The following is a 25,808-nucleotide window of genomic DNA, read 5'->3' as shown; positions in this document are numbered from 1 at the left end:
AGGGCTTCATTCTCAGATATTTGTTTTCGAATAATGGAACAATATTTACTACGAGCATCTTTCGAGGCTTCATTATCCTCTGAGGTAAATAGGGTTTTGTAAAACATTTCAAAGGCATCTTTGTAATAATATATTATTACATTATATATATTATATAATATAATAATATATTATATATTATATAATATGTAATATATAATATATTTTTTAAATTCAAATTACAAATAAAAATCAAATAATCGGATATCCGATTTGCATAGGTAATTACCAGGCCAAGGTGTACTGACACCCAGGCCAAGCAAAAAGTCAACACGAATTTTTGCATTTTTAGGCGAGTGAAGAAGGCTATTTTTTTCACATCGCCACTTTTTGGCCCCCCTTGATCCTGCACTAACCCACCTTCAAAAACACCTATTGTTTCCCACACGAGTTAACATAGAAAAGGGGAAACTCGTATGAGTAAACTTTACGCATCATACGAGTAAGCTATCCCATACGAGCTACCATGCCATATCAGATGACAAAATGGTCTATGATGAACAAACTCGTACAATTTACGGGTGCATACCATACGACAATACATACATGATGATATGAGAAAATAAAATTTACCAGTTACTCGTACGAGAAACCCTATTAAACCAAATGATAAAATGACAAGGGATGAACTAAAACAAAACTTAGAACGAAAAATTCAACTCTGGCGCTCGAATCAGTGATCTTGAACGGGAATTGCCATTTTTCTCCAGAGAAGGTTTTTGAAATTTTGAACTTTGAGAAGTAAAATGAATTGAAAATGACACCTTGAGCCCCTTATATAGGCGAAACCCTAATTTCAAACTTGCTTTGATTGACACAAAATTTGTACTCTTAGCTAAATCAACCATCATGAGTCAATTTTCGGGATCGAAATCGAAATCAAAGATAATCTATTAAATCAGAAGTCGAGTAGATAATCTTTTAAATCAAAGATTAATTGAATATCAATCAAATCAAATCAACTAAAACCTTGTTACTAGGGGCATCTTAACTAAAGTGCATCATATCAAGTTAATATTCTTCAATGTCAAATAAAAACAATCTCTAGGGGCATATCAATTTTGTCCAGATCTGAAATAATCTTCAAATCGGTGTTCAGTTTCATGACATTAAATCAAGCTGGACATTCTATTTCACTAATCGGTTCTTGTTCAATCAAGTTCAGAATCGGTTTTATCTCTTTCTCAATCGATTCTAGTTCAATCAAGTTCTAGATTGGTGCTCGTTTCTTGATCCACTAAGTTCAAGAACAATATCTCATTCTTCGTCGGTCCTAGTTCAATCAAGTTCAGGATTAGTATCGCTTTAATCAACCTGTTCAGTTTCATCACTTTAAATCAAGCTGAACATCTCACTATTCATCAGTTTGTGATCCATCAAGTTCAGAATTGATATCTCTTCGACATCAACCATTCTTTGAATCAATGTGTTGCTCGCACATCAATTCAACGAGGGGCAAATGGAATACCCTAAAAATGGTCACCTAAACCATGGGCCCCTAATCTTGGCTACATCAACAAGGTCCTAACCAAAGACAATTAAATCAATTTGGAGCACCTAATTAATTAATTCCTCAATCATCAATGCCAAATGGAAAATAAATCATTCTATATTAATTAAATGTTTATTTAATTAATTAATCATTCCAAGTAAATCATTTTAATCAATTATCCTATTTATTTAATTAAATGTCCTAGCATATTTAATTAATAAATCAATTTGCCATTAAATCATTAAAAAGAAATTCATTTGAAAAAAGGAATCAAATTGAGATATCTTGAAAATCTAATAAATTGAAAAATCTCAGAAAAGCAATTAAATCAATTAAATCTCAAAATTGAATAAAAATATGGAATAAATCAGTTTTTCTGATTTTATCTTAATTTTAGCTTAATTTCCTTTAAAACTGAGAAAAGCAGCCAATCACATCAATTCACATGGATTGTGCTTCCTCTTGGAGAATCTCAACCACTCATCATTAATCGATCTTGACCATTGGTCTCTCTCTGGATTTTCTATAAATTCAGGCCATCATCTCCCAATCAAAAGAACCCTGGAGATTTATTGTTATTATGTTGTTTTTTCTCTAGGTTCATTAAGAATATTGTGCATCTTAGCTTTTTGCATATTTAGTTTAATCATTCATAGCTTAATCTTGCATCCATTTAGCTCAATTTTGTGCTCATATAGATTAAATCCTTAGTCTTGGTGTAGTCTAGTCACTAGTATTGCTTAGACAAATCTGAGAGCAAGTCTATACTCGCATCTTTTAGAAGGCAATAGATCGATTTGTTAGGGTTTTTATATTCATTGATTATATTTGTCTAACCATGCATGCAATAATTTATTGAAGTGTTTGTGCCTTACAGCTTACAGATTACCACTTTTTTGTACACACACCAATAGTTGTTTGCTTTTCACTGCAGATATTGATTTCGGTTTCTAGTCTGGTTCATGTGCTTAATTCCATATTTTTCAGTCCATTTAGATTCTTTTCCGGCTAGTTATCGCTCCTGATTGACTGTTTCTGGGTTCTGGGACAGTTCTTGTGCTTACCGGTTAAATTTCCTTCATTAACAGAGCGGTTCTTGGCATGTGGATCTATTTGGGGTCTTGTACGATGTTCTTGGGCATGTGGCCGACCTTCTTGTTGATCTGATCTTCTTAGTTGTTATTTTCCAAAAAGATTTCTTTCATTCTTAGGGCCGACCTAGTTGCATGTTTCATTTTCCTGCATTGGTAAATGTAATCTTTTGAGGCCGACTCGGATACATTTCAGAGGGTATATATATGGCACTCTGTAATCATTTGTAGGGCAAAGAAAGTAGAAATCAAAATAAGGATTGAGATTGGTAATTAGTGATTCAGATGATTCTGAGAGTCCTGGTTGGATTGTATCTGGTTGATAGCTTGCATGTAACCGGTTAACTACCAAATGTTCTAAGATGATTGTATGATGATAATCGGTTGGTTGTCGGAGGTTCTAAGGCAATAATATGGTTTGTTTCTGTAATCTTGATTTGTTTTCTTATTACTTTCCTTGTGTTACTCTTGCTACATAAGCCGGTTAATTCTCTTTGAGGGTTTTACCGGTTATGGCTGCATCAAGTGGTATCAGAGCTAGTTATGAACCGATTAGTGGAAGGGTTGTTTGTGAACCTTGAGGCATTCCTTTGGGTGGACACATCGCCGATTGGAGATAGGCTGCATGTGTGTTCAATAGATCGTCAAGGAGAGGCAATTGAAACCGGTAGTTAGATTGTTGAGTTGAGGCAATTCACTGGAGCGGAAGAGAAGATGTCGCCTAGAAGGACAAACCCCCTAAGGGTAGAGCAGATGATGGAGGATTTCAAGAACAATGTGAGGAGAGAAATCCAGAATGCATTGGCTAGTTTACGAAGAAACCCTGAATCTGAGGATGAGTATGAAGAAGTCGGTGAAGAAATTGAAGCAGAAGAGGCTGAAGGACCGAAAGACCAAAGAGAGGAAAGATTCCTAAGAGCAGTGGCGCAAGAGAGTAAAGTTCATAAAGTGGAAGTTTCAAACTTTTCCAAAACGTTGAACCCGGAGGATTTGATTGATTGGATCGAAGAGTTGGAGGATTACTTTGAGTTTGAGGATGTCAAGGACTCATAGAGAGTTCGGTTGGCACAGACTAAGTTGAAAGGACATGCTGCCTTGTGGTGGAAAGAACTGTAGAAAGATAGAGTGGAGAATGGATAAATGAAGATCACCCAGTGGAGACAGATGGTTGCAATATTGAAGGCCAAGTTCATATCAGGAGACTATGAGTTAGAATTGTTCAAGAAGTTGCAAAATTTGAAATAGAGAAACATGACTGTGAAAGAGTACACTGAGGAATTCTACAAGGTGATGATTAGATCTAGACATAGAGAGATGGATAGAGAAAAGGTGGAGAGGTACATAAATGGACTTTCATTTAACATTCAAGATGAGATGAGTATGTTGAGGGTTTCCCCAGTTGAAGAAGCTTACTAGTATGCTTTGAAGGCTGAGGAGAAGATGAGAAGAAGATAGTCGAATAACCCTGGAGGGAAGGAGAGACTAAAGGGACAGATGAGTACAGAGAAGCAAAATGTTGAGGAAGAATCAAAACCTAAGTGGAGTAAAGAACCGGAATAGAAAACACAGAGGAAAGGCGCTAGAAGTACCTGTAGATAATTTCCTGGCAAATGTTTCAAGTGTGGAGAAACCAGACATAGATTTTATGAATGTAAGCAGGGAATGGCAAGAAGTTGTGTGGCTAATGAGGAACCTGAAGGTGAATTTACCAGAATTGACTATACACCAGAGCAAGGAGAATCCCTTATGTTCAGAAGAGTCATGATGGAGTAGAGCAGTGAGGATACTAGATCTACTCAGAAAAAGAGTCTTTTTTGGACTGTGTGCAAATCAGGTGGTAAGTGTTGCAAGGTTATTGTAGATAGTGGAAGTACTGATAATTTGGTATCAGAAGATATGGTAGTGAAGCTTGGGTTGAAGATCCTTGAGCATCCTTGTCCTTACAAAGTAAGTTGGTTACAAGATGATCAAAAGATAGAAGTAAAGGAATAGTGTTTGGTGAATTTTAATATTGGGCCTTTTAGGGATGAGATTTTGTGTGATTTTTTATCTATGAGCGCCTGTCATGTCTTGTTGGGAAGACCTTGGCAATTTGATAGAGGAGATATTTATGACTGTAGAAGAAACCTAGTCACTATTGAGAAAGATGGACAAAAGTTCACATTGACTTCTTTGAAGGAGAAAGAGGAGGTGAAGAATATAAATCTTGCAAAATGTTGCGGTACTGAGATACCAGTTGCAAAGGTTATATCGGAAGGTGGCATAAGTTTGCAGAAAGATCTGATAAATAATCATGATGGACAGATGGAACTGGATGACAGAGAGCTTATGGTGACAAACCGGATGAAGTCTTGTGGCAAAAAAAATCAGATTTGTAGAAGAGAGAGAGCAGTAAACAAAAACAATGTGCAGATCTGAAGCAAAGGAAGAGAAACAAAGAGAGTCAGGGGTTAGAGAAGTCAGTTGAGGTCTCAAAGGAGCTAAAGACGAGGTTGGCATATAAGTAAGATATTTGGATCAAAAATGAGCATGGGGTCTTTATCCTGAATCCTTTTAGATGTTCATGAGTTGCCTCCCATGGAACATCTTTTTCTACCTAAGGTGTCTGATGCAGGAGCATCCCTAGTCTCTAAGCAATCTTGCATCAACCAAAAACAATTTCCTTTCAGTTTAGTTCTTGTTTAGTTCAATGTGTAGTTTTCTATGTTCTTACCAATAGGTACCGGTAGTTGTTTTCTTTTCATTGCAGATCTTGTTTTCAGTTTCTAGGCTAGTTCATGTGCTTAATTCCAAATTTTTCAGTCCATTTGGATTTTTTTCCAGTTAGTTATTGCTCTCGGTTGACTGTTTCTGGGTTCTGAGATAGTTCTTGTGCTTACCAGTTAACTTTTCTTCATTAACAGATGCGGTTCTTGGTGTGTGGACCTATTTGGGGTCTTGTCCGATGTTCTTAGGCGTGTGACCGACCTTCGTGCTGATTCAATCTTCTTGGTTGTTATTTTCAAAAATATTTCTTTCATTCTTAGGGCCAACCTATTTGCATGTTTCATTTTCCTGCATTAGTAAATGTAATCTTTTGAGGCTGACCCGGATATGTTCCAGAGGGTATATATATGGCACTATGTAATCATTTGTAGGGCAGAGAAAGTAGAAATCAAAATAAGGATTGAGATTGGTAATTAGTGATTTGGCTAATTCTGAGAGTCCTAGTTGGATTGTATCTGGTTGATAGCCTACATGTAACTGGCTAACTACCGGATGTTCTAAGATGATTGTATGATGATAACCGGTTGGTTGTTGGAAGTTCTAAGGCAATAATATGGTTTGTTTCTATAATCTTTGTTTGTTTTCTTGTTGCTTTCATTGTGTTACTCTTGCTGCATAAGTCAGTTAATTCTCTTTGAGGGTTTTACCAGTTATAGTTGCATCACTCACCATCCTAAGGAGAAGCGTTTGCTAGGGGTACATGATTCTTTACAATCATGGACAACGCTCTTAGCATCTCTAGACCTCTCTTATGCGAGATGAGCATATCCCTCAGGGTATTAACCACATTCCCCTCTTGGGGGAGAACATTTTCTCGATTAAGAAACCTTTCAAAGTCTCTCGGGATCTCCTCTAAAGATTGGATCTGGTCAAAGTCGATAGTAATGGTGGAATCATGGTCAACAACAGGAGGAGAAGGCAGCGAAGAGTTCATTGGGGAATTATTTTGGGAACTAGCAGTCGAAGAACCACCCATGAAAGAGATCCTAAGAGCATGGGAAGTGAGAAACTCGTTTGGGTCAGAAGAAGGATCCTTGTTCATTGTGTTGGGTAGAGGAGGACTGTAGCGATCAAGGGGGAAACTCTGCCTGGATGACCTCCTAACTACATCTCATGTTGCAGTCTAAGTCGTAAAACTCATAGACATGCTATACAACATTTAGGACCACACCACAGGGGCACACGAAAAGGTTTAGTTAGATGTTAAATTTTTGCTTTAAGTTTAAATGTAGGTGTTGAAAGAAAAGAAATAAAAAAATGAACTAGATATAAATGTTTTGTTTTGTTTTTGGTTTTCTTGTTTTCTCTCTCCTTTTTCTCTTTTTTTTTGAACTTTTTGATCTTTTTAGATTTTTTAACTTTGAAAAATTTAAAAGATTAATGCAACTAAATGAAACAAAAAGTAAATGATGCAAAGACAATCCTGGTTCACGTCGGGTTCACCAAAATGTAACAGAGGAAATTTGTCACCTCAAGGATGATGGATCCTTGAGGACAAACTATCCCTCTAATGCCTCTTTGAACTGGCGCTAAGATGAGCTAGGGGATAACAAAATCAGACTGAAGTGCTAGAAAGTCCAGAGGACTCTCTGGACGGCTCTGTTGAGCCTTTGTCCTCGGGATGAGCGTGCAGAGGTAGGACACCAGTGAAACGTGCTATCGTCCTGTATAGACGAAGCGTAGAGTCCGAGCAGAAAGCTCTAGACAAACTGAGAGAAGTTAAGTAGTTGCAAGAAAATACTGAAATAATAGATGATGCCGAATAAGAATTAAAGTGACAAAATAAGAGAAAGTAAGGAAAACTTACAAAGGGTCCACATTATGAAGCCTCCCGCAAAATGATTTATTCCTCGTGATAATGTACCTACACACATGCAAGAAGGAAAATATTGTGGGTTGTGTTTCGGAGTTTGCCTAAGTTAGACCCCCGTTTTGGTGTTTCGACCTCCGCGGACAACCCAAGATAGCCACGAGAATGAAAGAAAGATCAAGAAGGAATGTAATAAAAGATTGAAAAAACGATATTGGAAAGTGAAAGAGAAAGGTTGAGAGAGCTCCCCTTCTATGATGCTTGTTGGAATGCAGATGTGAAGTCCTTGAATCACTGCAATAATGATGACGTTTGTGGAATGTTGTCCAAAATGGTCTCTAAGAGCTTAACCTACAAAAACATCATCAACTTGCCAAAGATCCCCCACAAAATGCCTTCAAAGTGGAAGATAAAGGCCTGGGAAGGAATTCGGACATTGGTGGGCGCATGCAGAGGTGTTACGATTCCTCCTAGGTGTAGGTGTAATGCTCAAACGGCCACCTACGAACTATCAGGTTCGCGGGATGCTAGCATGTCGCGCGAACATCTCTGCGCCATGCCTTAGTCCCCGAAGGTGGCAGGTTGGTGGAGTCGGTAATGTTTTTGCTCAGAGCTGACAAGGATAATCCGAGTGGACAAAAGGTCAAAGTGGTGAAGCTTGATGTTCGATGACATGGAGGAAGGCACCATTTCTCACATTAATCACAAGGGGGGAAGATTTTTGATATTACAAAAGTTAAGTTAGCATGGCTATCATTCCTTTGGAAAAAAAATCTCTTTCTACTAGTCACCCCAATGAGCTATGGGACCTCCACTATGCAACCAAAGGAGTTGAAGCAGATAATTAAGAAGATGCCAATAGAACTCAAATATATTTCACATCACCAAAGTTCTCCATGAGGTTGTAATGACTAACAACCTCTAGTTCAAGAGGTTTTGAAACCACTTTAGTACTTTGACCCAAAGATGGAAGAAGTCTTAGGGATAGAACTACTATTTGGAGAGCTCTTGGCTTTGCAACTAGCTATAAACCATCATTTATCTTTTTTTATGGGTGACAATAATCTAGAAGCAAGTGGCAAGGAAGGTTTTCAATGCAGAGAAACCAAAGGATAATTTTGAATCTTGTGTTTAGAAGACTAGTATCAATAATAAGTATTCAATAAATATAGGTAAAGAATGCATTGAGCATGTCATATTTGCTCAATATGAATCTCAATAGTTTCTTTAAGTCCTTAGATAATTCAATCTCCACACAAACTCATGGTTGAGAATGATTCAAATACAACTCTTTAGGCTCAACATAAACTGCGATGCCTAAAGAAGAGGAAATTTGGTTCAAGAAGCTCCAATATGGCAAAGTTAACCTAAAGAAGTCAACCCAAACTAGAACTTTAAGGAAATTTTTATCAAACTATAAATCCTTGAGTCCAAGGTTTTAAACCACGCATTGAGAACCAAACAAACCAAGGGTCGTGATTGAAAATAGGCTCAACATGGTTAGACTCAACAGAGAAACCGAACAAAAAAAACTTTGATGAAATTTTGCATGACATATAGGTGGATTTTCAATACAAAGCCCAAACCTTAATGAAAAAATATTTAAGCATACTTTCAAGGAAAACCCTACCCACAAAATATCAAATTAAATAAAATTTTCAAGCCAACAACATAGATTATCAAACTCAAAAATTCAAAGAACAACAACTAAAAGTATTTTGGGAAGTATATCTCATAAAACACCTAGAGAACAAAATTTTGAGAGTACTTGAACAAGGGTGTCCTTAATTGCCAACAATCCTTCAATTCTAGTAGAAACAATTGTAGATGAATGAAGGATTGAGATTGTTTAAAATAATTAGAAACCGTCCATAAACTTGGAAACTAAAAAGTACCATAATAAATGGAAAAAAAAAGTCGTATTTCTAAAACAATATGACATGGACACAAGCAAAACCAAGAAACTCTAGCAGAACGTTTCAAAAATTTGGAAAACAACTTTGAATAGATAACTGTCAAGAAAATTTTACTTCAGACTCATGATTCATCATTTCTTAGTCATCTTAGTTATTAGTACTTGTCGTTAGGCTAGTACTATTACAATCGGTTGGACTGAATTTTCATTAACTTGTTATTCTTAAATTGCTTTGCCACCAATTATATCTATGAATTTTTTCTTTCAATAGTTTTTTCTAATTTTTCAGTAGTTAAGATGCATGATTTTTAAGTTTTCGAATTATAGAAATTATTTTTCTTCAATCTAATTGGCTCAAATAATTTGCATCTTATTACCGGATTTTCCGGATCCACTTTCTACATGAGTTTTTCAATTTTTTAAGAAATTAAAATAATATTTAGTATGTTCTATCCATATTTAATAAACACTGCTTTCATCTTGGTTATAATTTTAAAACATTTAATAAATTTAGAATATAATTTTACCTAATATTTATATTTGTTCATTCATTTAGTTCAATAACAATTGTATGTGTTTATAAATTGAATATATACATTTTGATGCATTTTAAATTATGCTACACTAAAATTTATAATTATTCTATCAATGAGATAATGAAAATTGAATTGTATTTTAAATTTTAAATTTTAAAATTAAATTTAGTTATGAAATTTAAAACCCTAAATCAAACAATCTTAATAAAAAACAAAAACCATAAGACCTATTCTAAAACCTAGGACTATTGAATCATAAATTATAGACTATAAATTTAAAGTTTAAGGATTCTAACTTATAGTTAATTTTATTTTATTTTATGATATAATTAAAACTCCAAAAATATATATTGATTTCTATTCATTCATATCAATTGATATCGATCACTAGGTAGATTAATATTTTTAGGGTTAGTTTACACTAGTAACCATGTTTAAGGTTTAGGGTTAGTTTACACCACTAGATTTGTTTAGGATTTAGGGTTAGTATACACCTCTCAACCATGTTTAGTGTTTAGAATTACTCATCTTAAATATTTTTGTAAAATTAAATTTGAAAAAGGGAAAAAATAGGGTTAGGGTAAGTCCTTTAAGTTTCATGTCCCCTATATGTTCCACACAATAAATAAAAAATGTTTTCTTTATAAGTCAAGAATTGTATCAAATTTTGTTATATCACAAAGTTCATTTTTTCTTATAGATAAAGATATTTAGTATTTAGAATAAATTGTTAATTCTTATTTACATGTAATCATATGATCAAAAATTAGATTATTAAATAAATACATGAAATGATTAAATAACTTTAAATGTAGTATATGAATTTGAAGAATACAAATTGTTAACTAATCCAATATATTAACATTTATGTTGATAGTAATATATGCTAAAACATTTGAATTATAAATATGGTTGAGTTTTAATTTATTTAACACTATGAGTAATACAAAATGTTTGTACAATGTAAGATATTAATGACTATGTTTGTGGAGTTGGGTACATTAAACATATTTTTCTCTTTTTGGTTTCAATGCTTTGGAAATAGGGTTGCATGATATATGCATTGAAGATAGTGTTTCATGATATCTCCATTGATGGAAGGTACATTATGCAAGAATACATCATGTAAAATGTTAAAAAATATGATTGATATCACAAATAGTACCTTTAGATGATCTAATTTCCAAATTTAATCCCTTCAAATTTATTTTATTTGAAAGATAAGATAAACTTAAAAGTAAAAATATTAATTAGTGTAATAATTTTTTGAAAGTAAAATAAAATAACCTTTAATTTATTAAATATTTATGTATCTTATTTGTCTACTAAAATTATAATTTTTAACAAATTTTAATAAAATAAAACTCTAGTTTAACTTTAAAAACAATAAAGATCTTATTCAAAGCAAGAAATACAAGTTGAATAACAACTTTTATCTTTCATTATGTTTGCTATCCACTTTTATTATAGTCAATGATAACAAAAAGATATTTTGAAAAATACCAGTTGAATAACAACTTTTATCTTCTATTATGTTTGCTATCCACTTTTATTATAGCCAATGAAAACAAAAATCAACAATTCCATCTAAATTTAGTGATATATTATGACTGTTATTGATATTATTTATTATTTATATAAATTTATAAAATTAATACTAGTTTTTACAAATTGAATTCTTCTATTACCTATTCATTCATTATAATTAATACAGTCTTCTAATTCCTAATTGTTACTTACTCGTCCCAACTTATATTTAAAGCTAACGTACTACCTATTGATTCAGTTAAATTTCTTGAACGGCAACGCAGATAATAAAGACGGTTAGACAGAGCACAAAACAAAGAAGCCTCCATGAAACACAAGGCCTAAGAGGAAAGTGATGGGAATATGATCAAGCCTTGTTAATTCTGCGCATGTTAATGGCAATAGAGGCAATGCCCATTTCAATTATACCAACAAATGAAACCTGTCACGAACAACTAGAAGATGGATATAGAAAACCCGCCATCAAGAACTTCAGAGCAGAAAAACAATACTGTGGAGGCCTATAATGGAGGTTTAAATCCACCAGATGAGAAAATCCAGCATGCCCTATTCACCGGTCCCACAAACTTGGAGACCGAAATCGAAATGATAAATTTGTTCCAGAATCCAACACCGAGTTTGTCTGGGAATGTGAATTCGCCTTCACAATCAAATTCCAATATGGAGGGACTCTTCAGGGCTTCTATGCCCAGAGCAGTGTCGCCAACCAGTGAGCCCCTCTTGCCTTCGACCAACAGCCAATCTAGTCGCTCTTCTTCTCAGAAGGAGGACAGTGAAGGACTAGTGTTCAACCAGACTCTGCCTCAAACTTCTCAGAGGTCAAAATTGACGGGCATCAGAGCCAGCGCTAAAGCTAGCATTATTAACCTGTGTGAAAAAAAAGAAGAAGAAGAGGAAGAAGATCCATTCAAGGATAATGACATCCCAGAACAGTTCAGGCGAGATAAGATGGGTTTCTTACGTTGTTTCCAGTGGGTTAGCCTTATTGTTATTGCCATTGTATTTGTTTTGAGCCTCACAGTAAAAAGCTTCAAGGATAAGACCTTGTTGGATCTTCATGTGTGGAAATGGTGCTTGTTGGTGATGGCTCTATTCTGTGGAAGGCTGGTGGCTGGTTGGATTGTACATGTTATTGTGTTTTTTGTGGAGAGGAGCTTTTTGCTAAGGAAGAGGGTGCTTTACTTTGTGTTTGCTTTGAGAATGGCTGTGGAGAATTGTTTGTGGTTGGGTCTGGTTCTCATTCCATGGCATGTTCTGTTTGTCCACAAAGTTCAGTTGCAGATGCCAGAGAGTCGGTCTTTACCTATTATTAACAAGTAAGTGGTTTCAAACATGGTTTTCTTTGGTTATGAAAGTTGCGTTGAAGTTAAAAGAAGCCATGCATAGTAGGTCCGGAAGTAAATGGTTTCTTGGTAAGGGTATTTAACTCTCAGTTGTATAATGTTTAAATATTGTTCCTTGAGTTTTTTTTTCTTGGTGAAAGCTTGGGAGTAAACTAACCCTTTAAATCCACCCATAACAGAGGAGCAAACACAGCCAATTTTAGAGGATTCTAATCCAGGGCTATATTTGACAAGCTTGATAGATAACAAGTGGAAAATGACAGTTAAATTGAGTCTCTGTAGACAACATTTTAAGCTTTAACTACATTGAACCAGACTTCATCCAGGTTGCACCTATGTTCCTCCTTTATGTCTCAGTAAAATTATGCTAGAAATGTAAAGAATAATACTCTGTTTGATAAATTCATTGTTAGTTTAAGGTTTTCGATGACTCTTTTATTGCTCTTTGCAATACTATGCATCAAATATTGTAGGTGATTATACTATACTCAACGCATTCTATAAATTCACAGTATGCTTCCAATGCATACAGTTGACAGTTTGTTAATGTAGCATTGCATGACAGTTTGTTAATGTAGCATTGCATGCAATATCTCTTTTAATTCATCTTGCAATACAATCCAAAAGGCTTTTCAGACAGTTTGCATCATTGGTTGTTTGCTGTCGTCAAGACAAGGAAGTGTGTTTAGCACTTTTATTTGCCTGCATTTCGACCTTAATCCCGTAGTTCCTTGGAATAACCCTTGAATCCTAAAAGTTCCTTGGAGTCCCATCGTATGCTGGATTAACCGTTGAGAGCAAACCTAAAAACAAATGTTTTATAAGTTTTACAGACCTTATGGGGTTAATACATAAATTTATAAGAAATTTTCAGAAATCTTTTCTTTTAGAGATTTATTCATAACCACCCGATTAATCTTGCCTTTTCTTTCATTGATTCGTCTTGCACGTCTTTAGGTAGCATGTTAAAATTAAATACCTGTTGAACTTGAGATGTGGATTTAGATAAGTTGCCTTTCGTTTTTATCCATCTAGTGATCTTTAAAGTCTAAGGTAGTATACTAACAACCTTTTCAACATTTGGAAAATTAATATAGATACTGTTAAGTTGTGAGAAAATGTCTATACAATTTTTTGCAGCAACCTTTTAGTTCATACCATAAACCTAGCAGGATTTTCAGAATCTTGTAAAATAAGTTTAGATATCCAACTATAAACGGAAACCTATTATGAAAGCTATTTTTTCTAGTTTTAAATTGTCTCAGATTTTACAAGGGGTTTTAGTAAATTAGTTGTAAGATTAAGCTTGTGATGGGATTTTGATAAAAGAATTTGTACTATTATAAACTGTAGTCAAGTTGGAGAATTTCCATTGCTTATAAACATTTATTTCATTTTAGCAGGGTCCTGATCTGCTTGCTGGTGAGCAACATTTTATGGGTGGTGAAAATCTTGGTAGTCAAGGTTATGGCATGCAACTTTCATGTAACGGCTTATTTTGATCGGATACAAAACTGCATCGTTAATCAGTATCTTCTTGCAGCACTCACTGGCCCTCCACTGATTGAAATAGAGAGACAGCATAAAAGGGCTCAAAACTTTGCTCAGCATCAAGAAGCAGCCAAGCCAAATGAAGCATGGACGAACTTGACCTCAGATGCCTTTAATGAAAACCCTGTTCAAAAAAGACGTAGTAGATTTGGTAGGATGAAATCGATCATAAACGAGGAGGAGCCTGAGAAGGAGGAAACAACTACATATGAAGGAATCAGAGTCGAGGATCTGCAGAAGCTCAACCAGAAGAATATCTCTGCGTGGAATATGAAGAAACTGATGACAATTTTCAAACACCATGGAGAGCTTTCTCTCTTTGATGAATCATACCAAGAAGCTCCTAATGAAGAAAAGTATTTTGAATGGAAGGCAAAAAAAGCCGCCTCAAGCATCTTCCACAACGTAGCCAGGCCTGGTGAAAGGTAAGGATCTATGGTTAATTTATTGCACCGTGAATAAAAGAACAAAAAGGTTTAGATGGGTATGCTTTCAGGGTTTAGATGGGTATGCCTTCAGGGTCTTTATAAAGCCTGTTTTAATTGGAATAATAATGAAACAATAGAGTGGTCATTTCACTTAGTTACATAGATCTTTAATAAAAATCGAATTTTGTTTTAACCATATTTGCTTTGTGTTTATATGATCTTTCAAGCCACATATATCTAGAGGACTTGATGAGATTCCTTCCAGAAGATCTAGCAAGAAGGGCAATAGCCCATTTTGAAGATGCCAAAGACATAAATAAAGTCACTAAGAAAGCTCTCAAGGCCTGGGCAGTAAGTAATCACCATCATTTGGTCGTTTTTCATCGAACTTGTCTTCTGGTATACTGCTAACTTGGAGAGCTGTAGACTGATAATGGGTTAAGAGTATTTATTTGCTGAAAACTTGGGTCTCTTATGACATGGCTTCTAGGATGTTTATTAACAAAATCAGATTAGAATAATGTTATATCAATAGCTTAGTTTAAAAATACAGAATAGAAAAATGTTTGCACATAAGGTGCAATTTAAAACGCATAGAAGATGAATGCTTGATGAAGAATCTTAACTTGTTGGAAATTTGCAGATGAAAAGTGTTTTCAGAGAAAGAAAAATGCTTTCCCGCACCATGAATGACACAGATTCCGCCGTGAACAATTTGAATATGATGGTGGATGTGTTGGTAGGAACAAGCATTGTACTAATGTGGCTTCTCCTACTCGGAATCATTACATCACACATTATAGTATTTGTAGTTTCTCAAATAATGCTGTTCACATTTTTGTTTCAAGAAACCTGCAAGACGGTTTTCGAATCAATAGTTTTTCTGTTCGTGACACACCCTTTTGATATTGGTGATCGGTGCACCATAGATGGAGAGGAGGTGAGTAATGTAAAAATTAATTAAAGCCTTTTCCCTCTCCTGTCTTCAATTTCACTATGAATCTCATATGTTGTTATCTTACATAGTGTCATTTTGCCAGTTTATTGTGAGTGAGATGAACATCTTATCAACGGTGTTTCTGAAACTCAATAATGAGAAGGTATGGTATCCCAATGCCTTGCTTGCCAAAAAACCTATAGGCAACTTTTTCAGAAGTGATGACATTGGAGATGAGGTAGAGTTCGCCATTCATATTACAACACCAGCCGAGAAGATATCTGAGATGGCCAAAAGAATGGACAGGTAATAATGCTGAATTTTTTTTTGATTGAAGCATGATTTTATGTTTAATTATCTAGAGTTTAAGCATAATGTTACATATATTACGCTGGAGGATAGTAGCAGAATATTTACTATTGTATATAATTTTCTCTTCCAATCAATTTTAGAGAAAATTTAGTTATAGAGCGGTTCGACTAGGCGTCACTCTGCCTTGCCCCTGTCTGGGGGTGTTGCCTTTGGGTTTCTTTTAGGCAGGAAGGGCCCATTGGCTGGTAGTGACAGTGGATGGCTGTCAATTGGTGGTGATGATGGTTGGCCTTAGCCCTTGAAGTGGTCCTCTTGGATGGTCTTGTCTATTTCTCTGGTGTAATGGTTGGCCTTAGCCCTTGAAGTGGTCCTCTTGGATGGTCTTGTCTATTTCTCTGATGTACAATGAAAAGATAAGACAGATGAGGGGTGAAGGAAGGAAAAGATAAGACAGATGAGGGGTGGTCTGTTTCACTCTAAATTCTGTTGATGTATAGGGTAAACTGGATGATTGAAGCCCCCTCCGCTTTCCATTGGTGTTGCTCTTATCACTTAGTAACTTTTATTATTATTGTTATTTAGCTTTCCGAAAACTATCCATATGAATTTTGAGAAATGACCTTATGTCCCCTCACTTTTTTTTTTGATAATTTGATTTTATAATTAATAGAAACTGATACACCTTTTTATAAAAAAATCAAGATATACTTAAAAAAACTTAAAGTACTGGACATATCATTGAGAATTAAAACAGGAGGGACGCTCTCCGTAATAAGGTCCTTTTCATTCTTGATAGGCTCAGCAGTGAGCATAGGACTGCCTTCCTCTTGTTGTATTGTCTGCTAGGAACGACCCATAGGTTGCAGTAGAGTGGATCACATGTGGCATTTAAGAAACATTTTCAGAGTGCTAAAACTATTTTTCTAGAAGTCTGTAGGCCCTTCATCCGCCACCATTGGAAAATATGGTATCTGTCTGATGTCTTGGATGTATATGCTAGTCAGCCCAGGGAACCATGAATTATATTATTCTGTTTTGGCCTCCTTTTTCTGATTTATCAGCTATTTTATATTTACATTGAAGCTTCAAGATAATAGACAATTTTCATTAGTTATTTTTTATCATGTAGGTGAAACAGATTTGTGAAAGCTTTTAGAACCTTCTACAATAACTATAAATTAGTACAAAAGTCAAACAACAGCAAAATTATAGTCATGCTGTATCACAACAACAGCAAAATTGAGATCTCAAATCTGATTACAACAAAACATCAACATAATGCTAGTTGACACAAAACCGAACAACAATTCAACTCTAATCAAAAATATATAAAAAAAAAATTATAATAAAAAAAAAACTATACACAATAGCTAACACTATCCTTACAATTCTATCACCCTTAATCTGAAATTGGGATTCTGACAGATTTAGGAAAACCTCTCTTCCTCCTTTGAGTTTGAACAATCATCCAAAATACATCTTCTCCAAACTATGCCGAATGTGAAGAAAGGATAGAGTCCTCTACCACCCCCTAATCCTGAATCAGCTCCAACAATAATTGTTAATTTCCTTAGATTTATTCATCCCCTTTCTTTGATTTCTCTTCATAGTTTTATATATTCAGCACGTTGCTTCTTACCGAGGGTTTTAATTTTGTTATATTAATTAAGACTACACAATTGACAATAGAAACAATTAGGAATTCTCATCAATCCCCCTTTATTCTGTTGCAGCTATGTAAAGAGAAAGGAACATCACTGGCACCCACAGTCAATGGTTGTGGTGAAAGAGATCTATGACATGAATAAGATGAAGATGGCATTGTGGGTGAAACACACAATAAACTGTCAAGAGAGAGCTTTGAGATTTGAGCGGAGGACTCAATTGATTTATGAAATGATCAGAATTTTCAAGGAGTTGGATATTGAATATCGGCTAGTACAGATGGATGTCAATCTCCGAAAAATCTCCAATTTGAACAGCCTCCCCTCCTTATGGGCCACGTAAGAAACACTCTATCTATAGATTTCAGAATTTTGCAGGTAAATATATAATATGTTTTTGGTTTCAAGCATTTTGAATGTGGACTTCAATGCCCCTCTTGGAAGGAATATTGGCGAAACTCCTCTCCTTCCTTTCTAAATTCCTTCATTGTGAGTGTTTCAGTTAATGTTAAAAATTTCCTTGTAGTGTTCAAGGAGTGAAGTTTAATATTTATCGTTCTGAATATATTCCGACCAAATGAATCAAATTCAAAGAACAGACAGACCAGTAAGATAATTATCCACCAGTTAATTGATACCATTATAAAGATTATCAATTCAAATGACCCCGATAAGCTGCTTTAACACAAAACTAAAATAATTTCACCGATTAATAATTGTTAAATGAAAAAAGGTCCACGAAAAGTATTTGTGATATATTTATTTATTAAAACATCGAAGTGTTGGATCAATCGTCGTAATTTGGTACTGCAAATCCACTGCCTCGTGCATGCGCTTATTTTCTGCTTGTTATTATAGTTATTTCTGTTTTATATTATACAGAACCAGAAATTCGTATAGAATGATATTTTCGTTGTTTATAATCTTTATCTTTCAAATATTTTTTATTAAAAGTAAAATAAAAGTTTTAGACAAGGTCTAATTTTTTTTCTAAATTTACCCGCAGATATAATGTTGAAATCTATTGGATCAATTAAGAAACAACTAAAAGATCTAGTAGTATATTAAGGCAAACCAACAATTACAATCATAATTCTATCCCATGTTCCCATGGGGCTTAGTGAAAGTGTTCCCATGCAATTTTTTAATTAGAGGAAAAGGAAAATTTGGAATCTTTTCCTAGCTTTGTGGAGCAGCTGCTGCTTAATAATAAAAAAATAAGCTGGAAAAAAAGGGAGGGGCTGGAAATAAGCAGCAGTTTATTTATTAAAAAAAATGACACATGGAAAAAATATTATTAAAAATTTCATTTAGAACTGTTATGTAAGAGGATTGTTTAAAACAAGCAGCAATTTTTTTTATGCATGGGTCACCAGCTCCACAAATTGTTGCACAAAAAGTAGAGCAGCAGCTAGCCAAAATAAGCTAAGCAGCAGCATGGGGACCTACCCTAATAGCCCAAAAACAACTCAATAACTACAAAGATCACAATTCTACACACTAAATTGTTGAAGTGGATTACCCTTTCAAAGTGTTGTTCTTATTTTTATAGATGAATTTGCACCAAAATATTAATAGGGCTTCTTAAAAACCTTAAAATACAAAGATCAATTAAACTTTTATTCTTCATTTTTCTGTTTTTTCCTTGATTAAAGATGGTGAATATGAGAAAGTATAACCACTTATGAAGAGTAAAATTAGGACCCTCCTATCCATCCTACTCTTCCCTCATCACACCGCCCACTTAAAGACAATCTTGGACAACATTGTTCCTATAGAAGATGCCACTTAACTTCAATAATCAAATCAATCACTCTTGAGAAGAATTCCCTCATCATTTACTATTGGATTCAAGGAGTAGGAAAAAGTAAAAGAAAGACATGCCTTTTAGCACATGTGCCAAAGATCTTAAACAAGCCCTTGGCTCAAATACTACACTTTTAGACCCTTCAATAGCCCTAGGAGTAGAAGATGCCAATAAATACTAGTCTCCTTTATCCTCCTTTGCCACCATAGGAGGATGAACCATCCAAATCTCTTATCTCCTCTACTCCACTAATAGGCATCATTCTATAGCCATGCTAGAATTAGAACTTGTATTGTGCATTACCCCCATAGATGGAAGCAAAAAGCCTTTCTTTAGACCTTGAATATAAACAAATACCTCCAAAAAAAATGCTCATTTGATATGGCCTTTGAAGAAGAAACACTTTCATTATTCTTGGAAATAGGGAACACCATTGATGAGGGCAAAGTCATAGCAATTGTGTTCTTCACCTAATAAAAAAAAACTAGGTCTAAAACCATAGATTAATCAATCTTTCATTTGATTCCTCATCTAAAGATCTACTCCATTTGTCATTATTCTCCAAATATTTAATCCTTTCATCTTCAACTTCACCTTTGCAATCTCTTGAATCGTCCTCAAAGCCTTAGATTGTGTAGATTGGTTTCTTGATCATCTTCATTTTCCATCCTTTGAACTTAAGAAAACATTATATATTACATTCTTCCAAATTTATTATATCTATATTTGAATCTTTTTCAATAAATGTAACAACAAAATCTAAAATTAGATTAAATTTAAGGAAATATATATCATAAATTTAACATTTTGCTTGATGATTTGATATGACTGACACAATATTCTTATGAAAAGATTTGATTGAGATTCTGCATTTACATAAGTTCATATTCATGTATGTTTTATTTTTTCTCCATATGTATATAGAGTATATGGATCTTTATTTCATGGGGAAATGTCTCCAGATAGGGAGGCTTTCCATGAGCATGAAGCATTCCTTGGTGTCACCTAAAAATAAAGAAAATAAAGATTCACACATCTTTAAAGAAATTTTAGGATCCCTACCTTCTAGATATTCAAGAGACATTTTTGACATCTCTTAAGCCATACATATTTTTTCAAAGTTGTAAATACACACGGTTAAAAATTATTATTAGATGCTATGAAGAAATTTATGAGCCTTTTTTAAGAAAGAGATTTAATTTTTTTTATTAAGAAATTTTAATTAAAAGTGAATTTTCTTAAATGAAAACTTATAACATCTATACATAAATACATAATCTTTGTAATTAGGAAAAATGTGAACTTAAGTTATTTAAATTACTAATAATTAATTATAATCAAGTGTGGCATATTCAGATGGACACACCGCTTAGAAAAAACAATTTTAAACATTACAAATGAATCCTCAACTTTAAATTTATACTAGGAGTACAAAAGGTATTGGTCTCATGAGATCATAAATAGTGTGTTTATTATTTTCTTGTTGGTCTTATGTGCTACAATAACAAGACAAGATATTGAACGTTTATTGTTTATTGTTTTCTTTTATGAAAAGACTTTATATTACCCTGCATGCTTATAAGTAGGTAGAAAATATAGTAATTCAATTTTCAAATAAAATTTTGTGAGTATGGTCATTCCTCATTTCCTTTTTCTATTGGATCTAGTTACCCTTCTAAATTGGTAGTTTTATAAAGAGTTGCTTGGATCTAGTTACCCTTTTAGCCTTCATTTTCTTGTTGCACTAATTTTCTTTTTTAGCAATGTCCTATGGCTCAAGATCATATAGAAGACATGTCACATGTATGTTGTAATTTCATATAAAGTAATTAATGAGATCAAATATTATTAAAGTAATGGGAGTTTTGAGCAAGTTTGTTTGATTCGTGTAAAAATATTAGATTGTCTTAAAAGGGCTTTTGGGTATCTTCACCATATTTTAGATTTTTTCATTTATTATATTAAGAGACCTCATATGAGTAGTATGTTTGATATATAGCTCGGTTTGTAGATATAAATTTATTAGGTGATGTAGATAGGAGGAGGTTTATTGGTCAACTTAATTGGGAAAGCTATCATAGAAATTGAATATATGCCAACTAAACATGCTTGCAATGAGTTAGTTTGGGCATATGCATGGATGGTTTAACATATAAATTAGTAGGAATGAGTTGCGATGGTTAAATTGTTATCGGTTTAGACAAGAATCCTTCATTCCATCAAGATTTATTGCATGGATATTGATTAGTCGCAAGATGAAGGATATGATATTTAAGAAAAGTTGGTGCCTTGGATAATGTTGTAGGTTCTCTTAACAAGATAATTAACACAAATATTATAATTTGTTTGGTGTAGAAAAGATATGGGCATGTTTTTCTCACAGTTGTAACCCCCTATGCAATGTATACATCTGATGAGAGATTATTGAGATAGGCGGTCTACACCTATCATAATTAACATTTACTTTTGGTCATCAAAAGTGTTCATCTTGGAATGGAAAGTGAAGATAAAGTAATTTTGGACCACTTTTAATATTATAGGGCATGGACTCATATATCATGTTGGGGTTGCAACAAAACAAAGGATTACACTAAGATGAAAATTAAAGAGTCGCAACTTCCCCATGATATTCTTTAGGTAGACCAAATGAGCCTTGGGATGTGCAAAGTCATTAGGGTAGGTGAAGGGTCACAAAGGCACATTAAAAGTCACATGTGGGTCCATTATGGGTAATGTGGACATTTGGGTTTCAATTTATGGTTTTAAAAAATATTTATAGTTTCATGTATCATTTATGTATATATAAGAAGTTTGGGGTAGTGGTCTGATGTAGATTTACTTTTGGAGTAAGGAGGTGTTAGAATTTGATTAAATGTGAAGCATGGAGTGGAGGACACTTGAATCGATCTTTTAATTATTTTATAATCGTATTTTCGTGATGATGTTGTAAGTGGTATTGGTTTGTTGTTTTTCATGAATTGTATATTCTTTCTCTATTGTTAATGATTTGCAAATATATTTCAAATCTAAAATTATTATAAATCTAACACATTAGAAAATTGAATCTAAATGAAATTATTCATATACTTTTCACAATTACAACCATGACCTAGGCCCTATTTGAAGTTATCTCTTAAATATAAGAGACCTTATAATACACTAGTATATATATCTTATATAGATCTATTTAAAAAATGTTAAAGAGATATTAACTTATACTCTATTTATTTGAAAGTTATATTATTTTACTTTAGAACTATTTTATTTACTACAAAACTATTTCATGTACAACATATATGGAGCCATAAATTTTATGTCTTGCTCATTTTAGAAATAAAATATTATTATTAAATATTAATATGTTGATGTGTAAATGGTTGTCAAATTTAAAAGTAAAAGATAAAAGTTTTTGTTAACATAGTCACACCATTACACTCCATCCATTGCTACCATTGTAGAATGCATCTCAACGTTAATAAAATTATATATAAACTAAATATACATCTTGTATAAATTTTGACGTTCTATTTACAATCTTCTCTTTTATACAATACAATTATATTTTACAACAAAAATAACTAAATATATTCATATGGCATCAAATTTAATCCCAACTACATCCAATATACCATCTCCCTAATTAAATCCTAAGGTTGAAACATCTTCATTTGGAATTTTTATTTTCATGTAAACATTTAGAGGATGGTTTTAAGTATACAGTTCTAAGCATACAATTGTATTTATACTTTTTACAATGTATTTAAAATGTGTGTGTGTGTGTGTGTGTGTGTGTGTGTGTGTGTGTGTGTGTGTGTGTGTGTGTGTGTGTGTGTGTGTGTGTGTGTGTGTGTGTGTGTCTATGTATATATGTCTATATATGTGTGTGTGTGTGTGTATGTATACATATATATGTATACATACATATGTATACATATATATATATACACATACATATACATATACATATATATAGATGTATACATACATATGTATATGTATATGTATGTATGTATGTGTATATATATCTATATATACATATATATACATACATGCATGCATGCATGCATACATACATACATACACACATACACATACACATACACATACACATATACATATACATACATAGATAGATAGATAGATAGATATATCGAATTATCAGTATTATTTAAAATAAATTTCAAATTCATTTTGTTCACATATAAATTTAAATAAATTAGTGCAATAAGTCATATTTAAGACATACTGGACTCTTATTTTTTTATTATATTCATTTAACTTAATTTTGGGTACTTTTTCTCTAATTTGTCATGTATCAACTATTTTTCCCATCATTTTGTATTATTTAGCTTGCCAAATGCTAAGAAGGTAAAAGATGAAACTGTATCAGAAGGTTTAGAGAAAAAATGCTCAAGACCAATGATATATGATAGTCTAGAAGTCAAAGAAGATACATAAATTCATTTGGATCCTTATTCAATCAAATTAGAGATAAAATGCATAAAGTTTGTTGATCATCTCTAAAATAGTGAAAACCATCCATTCAATGTCCATTATCAAACCAAAAAAGTTTGTAGTGTAAAAGGATTCAGTCCAAGTCACTATAACTAAGCACCTTATTTTTTTTAATTCTAAGAAAAATCAATTCCTTTGTTGTAGCAGATGTTGGAAGATATTGATGTAAACAAATTTTGAGTATATCAAAGATTTGAGACTTATGTACACCAATTGTTGTAATGATTTTTAATTCTTGTTCTTATATTTCAAGTCTCCTTTAAGACCCTTTTTTAATGTGGAATGTCAAGCCCAAGACATGTGTGGAACCTTATTCACTTTAAGAAGAGAGTACTTCTAAACATGCTCAAAAGTATGACAATTCGTACATAATATTTTTTTCTAATGATTGATTTTTAATAAGCGATACAAATATGAACCCGATTCTCTTTCACTTTGGGTGCATTACATGACTAATTTGATAGAATTCCCATTTCTAGATAGAATGAGGGTTTGTTTGAATCAAGGTGTGTTGAAAAATAGAGAAATAAAAATTGGAGTGCATGGGTCAATGAGATATGATGTTGCCAGAAGTCAAAGAAGATACATAAATTCTTTTGGATCCTTATTCAATCAAATTAGAGATAAATTGCATAAGTATGTTTATCATCCCTAAAATAGTGAAAGTCATACATTTAATGTCTATTATCAAACTAGATAGAAGGTAGAGTAAAAGGATTCAATCCAAGTCACTATAACTGAGAAGCTATTTTTTTGTTATCCTAATAAAAATCATTTCCTTTGTTGTAGAAGATGTTGAAAGAACATATATTGATGTAAACAAACTTTGAGTATATCAAAGATTTGAGACTTATGTACACCAATGTAATGATTTTTTATTCTTATTCTTATATTTGCAGTATCCTTTAAGACCCTTTTTTAATGTAGACTATCAAGCCCAAGACATGTGTAGCACTTTATTCACTTTAAGAAAAGAATACTTCTAAACATGCTCAAAAGTATGATGAGTCATACATAATATTTTTTTTCTAATAATTGATTTGTAATAAGCTATGCAAATATGAACCCAATTCTATTTTACTTTGGGTGCATTACATGACTATTTAATATTTAATACCCTGTTGAAAAATAGAGTAATAAAAATTGGAGTGCATAGACCAATGACATCTGATTGTCTAGATGTCAAAGAAGATACATAAATTATTTTGAATCCTTAGTCAATCAAATTAGAGATAAACATCCATGTAATATCCATTATCAAACCAAATAGTGTGTAGTGTAAAAGGATTCAATCCAAGCCACTATAACTGAGCACCCTTTTTTTTGTTATTCAAATTCCTTTATTTCAATTGATGTTGGAAGAACGTATATTAATGTAAACAAATTTTGAGTATATCAAAGATTTGAGACTTATATAGACCAATGTAATGATTTTTAATTCTTATTCTTATATTTCAAATCTCCTTTAAGACCCTTTTTTAATGTAGACTGTCAAGCCCAAGACATGTGTAACACCTTATTCACTTTGAAAAGAGAGTACTTCTAAACATGCTCAAAAGTATGACAAGTTCTAATGATTGATTTTTAATAATCTATACAAATATGAACCCTATTCTCTCTCACTTTAGGTGCATTGCATGACCTATTTGACAAAATTTCAAGGTGTGTTACAAAATAGAGTAATTAAATTTGGAGTTTATAAAATCTTATTTAAGCTTGTAAAAGTATTATTAAGTTCAAACACACAAATGATGCTCCAAATTTTATGAGTTAATCAAGATTGTAAAATGTAATAAAAATATAATAAAATATGTAAAACAAAAATTTAATAATTGCAATGTATAAGTCTAAATTAAATTATGATTTTGGTGAACTCACTAAAAAGAAGGAAATTTTATGTCAGTTTCTATTTGTTTTTTGCACAGCCAATCTGTTTATATTTGTATATATTTTTTTTTAAATCTAAACTAAATAATCAATATATTCTTCATTTTGATCATCTATTATAAATCCAAAAAGCTCTACCAATTAATGGTATAAATCCACCTAATATT

The 25,808-nt window shown here is 33.0% G+C and overlaps 1 protein-coding gene across 1 annotated transcript; it reads left to right on the top strand.

Moving 5' to 3' along the window:
• Positions 1-11,455: 11,455 nt before the first annotated feature.
• LOC131045994 (mechanosensitive ion channel protein 6) lies at positions 11,456-17,997 on the top strand. The gene is made up of 6 exons (XM_057979629.1): positions 11,456-12,513; positions 13,944-14,516; positions 14,747-14,870; positions 15,163-15,459; positions 15,560-15,762; positions 17,502-17,997. Exons 1-6 carry the CDS (start codon positions 11,639-11,641, stop codon positions 17,773-17,775), a joined length of 2,346 nt encoding a protein of 781 aa, XP_057835612.1. The 5' UTR covers positions 11,456-11,638; the 3' UTR covers positions 17,776-17,997.
• Positions 17,998-25,808: the final 7,811 nt, after the last annotated feature.

The sequence above is a fragment of the Cryptomeria japonica genome, chromosome 3 (assembly GCF_030272615.1).
Source record: "Cryptomeria japonica chromosome 3, Sugi_1.0, whole genome shotgun sequence".
Taxonomy (NCBI): domain Eukaryota; kingdom Viridiplantae; phylum Streptophyta; class Pinopsida; order Cupressales; family Cupressaceae; genus Cryptomeria; species Cryptomeria japonica.
Note: the sequence above shows the minus strand (reverse complement) of the source record. Positions and strands in the feature narration are given on the sequence as shown.

Coding starts and splice junctions, on each gene's coding strand:
- LOC131045994 (XM_057979629.1), top strand. CDS start 11,639: ATGGATATAGAAAACCCGCCATCAAGAACTTCAGAGCAGAAAAACAAT. Junction 12,514..13,943: donor TCTTTACCTATTATTAACAA/GTAAGTGGTTTC, acceptor TCATTTTAGCAG/GGTCCTGATCTGCTTGCTGG. Junction 15,460..15,559: donor GCACCATAGATGGAGAGGAG/GTGAGTAATGTA, acceptor TCATTTTGCCAG/TTTATTGTGAGTGAGATGAA.